Consider the following 9,056-nt stretch of genomic DNA (forward strand, 5'->3'; position numbering starts at 1 on the left):
TATCCGGCGGAGTCAACATAGATGTCGGCTAGTACTCTTGATCAAGCTTTAACCACGTAGGTCCGCGCCACCACATTTCATGAGCTTTAAGCTCCGTACCGAGTAAACCGCGAGACGCACAGTCAGCGGGATTTTCATGTGTACTTACATAATGCCACATGCCGTCAGGCACACGAGATTGTATCTCTGCTACGCGATGAGCAACAAAAATTTTCCACTGCGACGGATGTTTGTTCAGCCAAGCGAGAACAATACTTGAGTCAGTCCAACAATGAACAGGCAACTTTGTCAAATGAAGCGAATTTCGTATAAAGTCTATTAAGCGCGCTAACAAAACCGCGGCTAATAATTCGAGTCTAGGGATTGTAAGAGGTTTGATAGGCGCAACCTTTGATCGTCCAGCGAGTAACGAGACGGTTGTATTACCTGAGAGGGTAGTAACTTTCAAAAAAACTACTGCGGCGTAAGCTACTTGGGATGCATCTGCGAACCCGTGTATTTCAACACTCTTTGCATCTGAATCGCATCCGATCCAGCGATCAATTTTTATCTCTTAAATATAAGGAAGTGACTCGTAAATTACCTTCCATTGCAATACGAGATCGTCCGAGAGACCTTCGTCCCATCCTACTTTATATTTCCATAAGTTCTGCATAAAAACTTTCGCCTTGAGAATCACTGGCGTGACCCATCCAAGGGGATCGAATAGCTTAGCTATAGTGGAAAGAATCGTTCGCTTTGTAGAAGGAAGTTTTTCCGGTAGCTCCACTTGAAATTAGAAATTATCATGCGTCGGATTCCAACTTATACCGAGAACCTTTAAGCTGTTTTCAACTTCGAACAGTTTGGGTTGTGCTAACCCATGATTATCCGGTGAAATGTCTGATAACAATTCCGATTTGTTACTTGCCCATTTGCGAAGATCAAATCCACCGCACTTTAGAAGGTCGCGTACCTGATCACGAGTTTGCTTCAGGAGAGGAATATCCTCAGCACCGAATAAAACATCGTCCACGTAAATATTTTCGCGCAACACTATAGACGCCAATGGAAACGATTCTCCATCGTCATTGTTCAACTGATTTATAACTCGAAGGGCTAAGAACGGTGCTGAGGCTGTTCCGTATGTGACCGTGAGAAATTGATTCTCTTGAATGTTAGAGTTTTCGTCTATCCATAATATGCGTTGGTAATCCCTATCTCGCGGGTCGACCAATATCTGTCTGTACATTTTCGCGATATCGGCGGAATACACATATTTGTGTCGTCGCCAACGCAATAGAATCGCCTGTAAATCTATCTGTAATTTAGCTCCGGTAAGCATGTGAGAGTTCAACGACGTCCCGTTAGAGGTTGTGCATGATGCATCGAATACGACTCTTAATCGAGTCGTTGAGCTAGTCTCTCGAATAACTGGATGATGAGGTATATATACTACCTGTGTATTAGCTGAATCTACCGGCGCGACGGCTCTCATATGATTTAATTGTGTATATTCGTTCATAAATTCGAGGTACTCCTGTTTTACCGCAGGTTGACTGTTAGCTTTCCGAAGTAACGACGAGAGTCGACGCGCGGCTATCTCGCGAGATTCACCGATATTGATGGGTGGCCCTTCTTGAAACGGCAAACGTACGACGTATCTCCCATCTTCAGTTCTCGAATGTGTTTTTTGAAAATGCTCTTCGCACCTTCTATCATTTGGAGACATTTCGCAATATTGTGGAGTTTCCTCAGCATCCCAGAATTTAGCCAACTGATCCTCGAGAGAACAGCAATGAGCGACTACATTGTAACGTTTACTAGACTTTGCTAAAGGCGCAACGTGATTTATATCTCTGACGTGCGGAATAACGAGAGAAGAGCTTACTACATGAGAATGTTGAATGACGTGATTTGGCATGGACGTTGCTCCAGACAGAATCCATCCGAAATGCGATTTGATAGCACCTGGTTGACCGAGCGGTCCGTTACGTACGTCAATCAGTATGTGATTATGAAGATCGGACCCGATAATGAGATCAATTGAAGTTGATCCGGTAGGATCATCATCGGCCATTTTTAAATTGGAAAGATGTTTCCAATCTTGCGATCGTGAAGCGCTTCTGGGAGCGTACTTCGTTAATGTCTTCATAATATAGGCGATTGTTGTGAAAATTGGTTTCGGTTTGTTACAAGGCGTGATATGAATCAGAGCTGCGGATCGACATGTACCGGTGTCGGCACAACTAATCCCCGACGTTGAAGTAAGCGTTCGCATACGCTTGAGTCGTAAAATCTGTGCAACGCTCTCCGTAATGAATGTGAGCTCCGACCCACTGTCAATCAAGGCTCTGACAACTAATGATCGTCCAGACGGCGCTCGCAAAACTACTTTCGCAGTAGATAAGACCACTGGAGTCGGAGCAGTTGTCATCGCAATGGATGAGAGCGCCGTAACGTTCGGCACGTTGTCAGTTACTTCATTCGTTTTTGAAGTTTGATTCGCATTATTGCTTTGTTGCAATGATTCCGAATCAAAGTGGAGCATCGAATGATGTCTTTTACTGCACGTTTTACAAGCAAATTTACTGTTGCAATTTATTGACATGTGTCTGTCACTTAAACAATTATAACACCGTCGAAATTTTTTAACTAAATCGCGTCGCTGACTCGGACTCCTTGCGGCAAATTGTGGACACTTTGAAAAAGCGTGCGATTGTTTGCACATTGGACACGTTAAATTCGAAGACGCAGTTGCAGTTGCACTAGTCACTTTTACATGTGACTTGCCTTTATCGCTATCGCGAGAGTGAAGTTCCTTTAATGCGAGAGCGCGCGATGAGATAAATCGTAACAGTTCTTTGTAAGTAGGCGGATTGTCATTATCACTGGTTTTTAATTTCCACGCCCGACGTGTGGCGGAATCAAATTTTTGAGAAACAAAATAAACTAACATGTCGCTGACGATCTCGTCTGGCGACCTATTAAGACGTTGCAATGTTGAAATTGCCTGTTCTGATTTATCCCGTAACGCGTGAAGCTCGACAGCTGACTCACGAGTCATTCTTGGAAGATTGTATAAATTCGAGATGTGAATCTCGATTAACCGTCGTTTGTTTTCGTAACGCGTCGTCAACGCTTTCCACGCAACCGCGAAGTTATCGCTGGTAACATTAATTCCAGATATCGCATCGCGAGCTGAACCTGTCAAACTCGATACGAGAAAATGCATGCGACTGAAGTTCGATAATTCGCGATTGTCGATAATGAGCGATTGGAAACGGTCGCGAAAAGTCTCCCACTCCTCATTCTTTCCGGTGAACGGCGGCAATTTGATGGGAGGGAGATGCCTTAACGAAAGAGACGCAGAGTCTATTTGCGCGTACGATGTATTTAAAGATGTTTCACGACTTACGACTGGAACCAGCTCCTCCAAGCACTCGTTCATGTGGTCCACGGCTGATTGGTAGAGATCCTCGTGAAATGCGAACGTTTCCCTTTTGAAGTAGGAAATCGATGCCTGTTTGTCATCCGGAACCAGCTGAATTAATTTCGCGTGATTGCGAACACCTTGTGTCCATGTGTCTTGTAGGCTTGCAAGGCGCGAACGAATTTTTGCGGCCGTTAAATTGGCTCGACCGATCTTTTTAAAGTTATCGAGGGCTCTAGCCACAGAATAAAACACAGTTTGTTGACTGGCAAGAACTTCCTCCATTTTGAGAGAAATATCGTTAATTTAAATTCTTTAACGCACAGAACTCTCACTGTAATGAATCGAGAATTGATCAATCGATGTTACTCGATTTTACTTGAATTTTCCTTGTCACTGTTCCGTGTTCACTTAAATTTTAATAAAATGTCACTTTATTTTCAATTGAACTTCACTTTGTTTATCTTTCACTTCATCATCACTTTCGGTATCCGGCTCGAAGGACCAAATGTTACGGACGCGCGTCTAAGTACGCCGGTCCGATGCGAAGCTTCGTTGAGCGAGCATGCTCGGTTTTTTTTTTTTTTTTTTTGCCGCGTCTCGCGCAATGATTCACTTGCCAATAAATTTATTTGGATTCGATTTTGGTGATTGCAAATCGTAGGAGGCGATAGGAATCACAAGTGGACTGTATATAATTTTGTAGGATAGTAGCGCACCTGCGTGTGCACCGAAAGTGATGTATTGAGCAAGGAGCTGAGGTGAAAGAGGCGAAACAACTTTAAAGGTTTAACTGTCACAAACACTGTCTTTTTATTTATCAAATGTTTCTCACACAGAAGATCTTAGCAAGACGGCGCTAGGCGTGCGCTCGCAAAAGAAAAGGTATCACTTTTCCTGCCGCAAGACTCCGCAAAAAGCACTCGCTGATCACGTGCGCGGCTGCCGCAAGACTTCGCGAGAAGCACTCGCTGTTCACGTGCGCGGCAGGTGCGTTAAACCTTCCGCGAAGACGGCGCGATAATCCTTGCGATTACTTCGCAGCCGAGATTTTCTCAATTTGGTGTCGATTTGGAAAGAGCGAATTCCCAATATGAACTCGTCTTTACACGACACGAGAGAACAACGGATTTTTCAAGAATCGTTGTTCGTCATTATCACACGTACTCGACACGTGCCACGAAACTCCGGTATTTATGTCGCGAACACGTCGACGATAATGTCGCGCGCGCATACTCCGGAATTCAATTCTCATTCACTCGAGACTACTAGAAATACCACATGAGATTTCGATCTCTCACTTATGGTAAATGTTCGCGAACGCGAAAATGCGGTTAAGCGAAACTTTTGTCGATCGAACCGAGAGCACATCCTGTCTCGCCGACCATTTTTCAGATACTTCTCTTCTGCTCCAAAATGATTTTTCTATCGATCGCGAGCGGCGCGACGGTAACGCGTGGCTCACTCTAATTGGCCCAATTCTCTTCTCTCGCGGTGCGTACCGAGAGGTGCTGCCACGCGAGATTAGTTTTTGCGGATTCTTCAAAATATTGCAACCGATACTGATGAAAGTTTGACCCGATCCTAAACATTGACACTAGCATTATTACTGATAAAAACTATCTGGAACATTCCAATATGGAAATAGTAATATGCTATTTAGAATCAATACCGAAAGTCGTCATTATTGGCAACCAAAAATATGATCTTGCAGGACTTGTGTCCTACAGACCATATAATCAAGAAACAAACGACGGACATTATACAGTTTTCATTTATGATGGTCTAAACTGGTAAAAATACGATGATATCCAAACCAAAAAGACATGTATCTCGAAGATGTAAGACCACACGTATTAATGTACGTTATATCTGATTAAGATACAAATGTTCAAATCACAAAACTTTTTTTTGTATTGCAACAATTATACTTATTCTCTCTTTTCCCATATAATATAGTCATATAGTTATAAAAATATAGGTGTAATATATAGGTATAGAAATATAATATATAGGTATATAGGTATAACATAACATAACATATAACGTAACGGGGGGGCGTTCTTCTTTCGAAGCACCGCCCGCGGCACCCAGACATTGTCCATTGTGCCTCCCCTCATAAACTTACTCATGAGAGACCTGTTTTCCTCCAAAAGAGAATTAGAAGAATAAAAAGAGAATTATTCCTCACCGGCAGCTCCCTGATATGCTCGGACCCAAGTAGTGCTGAGCCCAGCATCTTGTGTCTCAGCCCTGCATGTGCAGGACAGTTGCTGAGTACACCAGGTCACACAAATGCCTTGACATATGAAATTGCCGAGTGTCAAGGCATATCGAGTCGGCGTGTTCCGACTCTATATATTTTTACATCATGACTGTGACATCCGGCAACGCTGTTGTGGCTGTGTGAAAGCAGCTGGAGTGAAGTAAAGCAATGTGACAAGTTAGGTTAATAAATCGCCTACGTACGCGTCCGTGTGACGGTAACCGACGGCTAAGCACACACGGACACGTGACGTAGACGATTTTTGCTTGCGTGCGTGCTTCCCCTGTCGCGATGCCATGGTGTCAGCGGTTTCGAGTTTGCATCACCGGAGTAAGGTAAGATTTAATATATTATAGGCGAATCGCCTAAAGGATCATGTTCGACTCGGTTGTAAGTTTATAAAACCAATTTTGTGTTAGAAAAATATAATTTATTTTTCTCGTCAGAGAATGAGAGTATATGTACAAGTTGTGTTTGAATTAGTTGATTGCGCCAGAGGCGCTTTCTCGGTAGAAGTGTAAGACCGAGAATTAAAAGAAAAATTGACGGGCGCGATAAGAGATTACCGGCCGCGTCTTAGTATGTTGAACGGGTCCTAAAAAGGACGGTTCAATTGAAACAGCTCGTTGCAGCCCCTTTCCCGGCGTCGGTGGAACTCCGTTCGGGAAGTGGTCTTCCATCTGGCAACTGCTCTCTGAGCAGGCTCTCGGCGGCGAAGTTTGTATGGCCACGGAACGAGTCTCTGGTGTGCTGGTAACTGCAACCGTCTCGGCTCTCGGTATTACGGATTGCTTCGTGTATCGAGGAGAGAGAGGTCTCCGAATTCGGATGTCGCCTGGTGCAAGTGTGTCCCTTGGTGGTCGAGTCAACCGGACGCAGAACTCTAGTGGAATTAATTTCCAAACTAGAGATTGAGGAGGTGACGGCGAAACTGGAGTATCCGCGGGCCGCTTGGTTGAAATGTGCGGCCGATGCTGGGACTCTGTTTTCCTTTTACGTGCCTTGCGAGGCAGCGTGAGAAAAACTGCGAGACAATATGCCTCTGGTTAAATTCTGCTAAAGCAGAGTACGACTCAGATCAAGGGCCCTTGGAGAGAGCTCGCCTTGAAGCGAGTGAGTGAGGAAAGATCTGCGGAGCAGCTCTTTTATATCTCTTCGATCGAAGCTTGATCGCGAGAAAGCTCTTCACCGCCTGCGCAACCTGGCGGTGTCTCCGCAAGCTCATAACTTGGTAGACGGCCTGCGGCGCGTAGCGGCGCCGCGGCGTATTATACCGCGTCAGTGCAGCGGTGTGGCGGTGAGCCGCCACAATATTATACACTTGAAAATTGCGCGCTACATTTTATTAAGTTTTTAAAATTTTTATTAAATTAATTTTTTTCAGAGAAAGAGACAGAAGTTTATCGTGAAGAAGTGAATCGCGGCCTGTTGATATTAGGATACATGATCGCAGATAAGTTTATATTTATATTCACACATGATCCTTTTTATTACAGAAGTTTTACTACATATTATTAATTTTCAGGTGTTCTAGAAGCCAATCTGTTACCAAGAGCAATGAAGCGGAAAAAGATTGAGTGTGTATAGATATATTAGGTTTTAGACAAAGTAATGAATGTGGCATTGTGCATAATGCCCGAGATCATTCGGGCAGAGTGATAAATATTTGTTAATTTTTAATTTAAAAATTGCTTTAACCAGGCAATATAAATATAAATAAATATTAGTAAATATATATTGTATATTTATATATTTATTTATTTATATTTATATTGCCTGGTTAAAGCGATTTTTGAATTAAAAATTAACAAATATTAATCGACAATTATTATATATATATATATATATTTATTTATTTATTTATCACTCTGCCAGATAACCGACCATCATGACTGGTCTCGGACATTATGCATAATGCCTCATTTATCACTTTGTCCATACATATACATTATAAATGTAATATATATTATAAAAATGTAATATGTAAATATATATTAACTTTTGAATAAAAAATGATATTAACATATTCTTAAAAAATAAAAAAATTTGGTTTCTTTATTTTCGATGCCTAGGACGCCCACAATCAGGTTAAAAATTTTGGGTGTTATATATTTTTATTTTGGGTATTATATATATATTTTTTATATAATAAATTATATTTACAGTGAGTTAGAAAAAATTTATAAAAAAATAATACATAGTAATACACAATTAAATACGAAATATTTTGCACAGATTATTTAAATTGTCATGGTAACGTAATATTATAATAAATAACACCTAATTACACTGAAATGGAGGCACAAAAAAAATCAAAAAATGAATCGTAATAATTTATTCTCGAATTTATCACCGGCAGACAGAGGCAAGATAGTGGGATTGCGCCAAACAGGATGTAAAATGGCAGAAATTGCAAGAATTGTTGGATGCTCTCGTCAAACTGTTTCATTGTGGGTTAAAAAACATGAAGGAGAAGTGAAGAATCTTGAAGATCACAGAAAAAATAATTGTGCTCCACAGAAGACTACACCGAAGCAGAATAAGGAAATAGTAAGAGCTGTAGACGAAAATTCCTTCGATCCAGTCGCAAACGTATTAAGGAACAGGGAATTAAATATTTCTACAGAAACCGTAAGACGCCGTCTACGTGCTGCAGGTGTACACTCACATCCTGCAACAAAGAAAATAGAGCTCAAGCCGCAACATAGGATGGAAAGAGTACAATTTGCAAGAGAATATTTAAATACACCTCAAAAGGAATGGAATGCCGTCATTTGGATGGACGAAAAAGTATTTTCATCCTCAGAAGATGGGCGACGTAGAGTCTGGCGACTAAATGGATCGCGTTTAAATCCCAAGTATGTTATCCCATCAGGAAAAAGCGGCAGAATCACATTAGGATTCTGGGGAAGTATGACTTCAAGTGGATTGTTAAATCTACAAGAGATATCTTCACAAATGAATGCCGAAGAATACGTGGAAACTCTTCAAGAAGTATTAAAACCTGGTATTAGAAGAATTTTTCCGGAAGAACAATATCCAGTTATAAAAGTAGTGCAAGATAATAGTGCCGTCCATACATCAAGATTGGTGCAAGCATGGTTCGACGAAAATCCAGACATTCAAAAAATTTGATGGCCAGCAAAGTCTCCTGATCTAAATCCAATAGAAAATGTGTGGGGTCAAATGGTATCATCATGGAGAGCTGGCGAACTCCGAACAAAAGAAGCCTTACGGAATAATGTGCATCAAGTTTGGCAGCAATTATCGCAGCGACAAGATTACACGCAAAACTTAATCAATTCAATGCCAAGAAGATTGCAGCAAGTTATAGACAATGACGGATACTGGATACCGTATTAGTAAGTATAATGCTAT

The 9,056-nt window shown here is 41.6% G+C and overlaps 1 protein-coding gene across 1 annotated transcript; it reads right to left on the reverse strand.

The window, feature by feature from the left end:
• Positions 1-28: 28 nt before the first annotated feature.
• Positions 29-3,697, reverse strand: LOC136998961 (uncharacterized). Its single transcript, XM_067352346.1, has 3 exons — positions 811-3,697; positions 584-768; positions 29-283 (listed from the first exon to the last, which is right to left on the reverse strand). The coding sequence occupies exons 1-3, from the start codon at positions 3,695-3,697 to the stop codon at positions 29-31; spliced, it is 3,327 nt and encodes a 1,108-aa protein (XP_067208447.1).
• Between the last annotated feature and the right edge of the window lie 5,359 nt (positions 3,698-9,056).

This window comes from Linepithema humile, chromosome 3 (genome assembly GCF_040581485.1).
Source record: "Linepithema humile isolate Giens D197 chromosome 3, Lhum_UNIL_v1.0, whole genome shotgun sequence".
NCBI lineage: Eukaryota > Metazoa > Arthropoda > Insecta > Hymenoptera > Formicidae > Linepithema > Linepithema humile.

Bases quoted from the DNA above. Each gene is read 5' to 3' on its own strand.
- LOC136998961 (XM_067352346.1), bottom strand. From the start codon at position 3,697: ATGGAGGAAGTTCTTGCCAGTCAACAAACTGTGTTTTATTCTGTGGCT. The intron at 769-810 runs GTATAAGTTGGA...TCTAATTTCAAG, and splicing joins AAACAGCTTAAAGGTTCTCG to TGGAGCTACCGGAAAAACTT. The intron at 284-583 runs GTAATTTACGAG...CATTTGACAAAG, and splicing joins ATCTCGTATTGCAATGGAAG to TTGCCTGTTCATTGTTGGAC.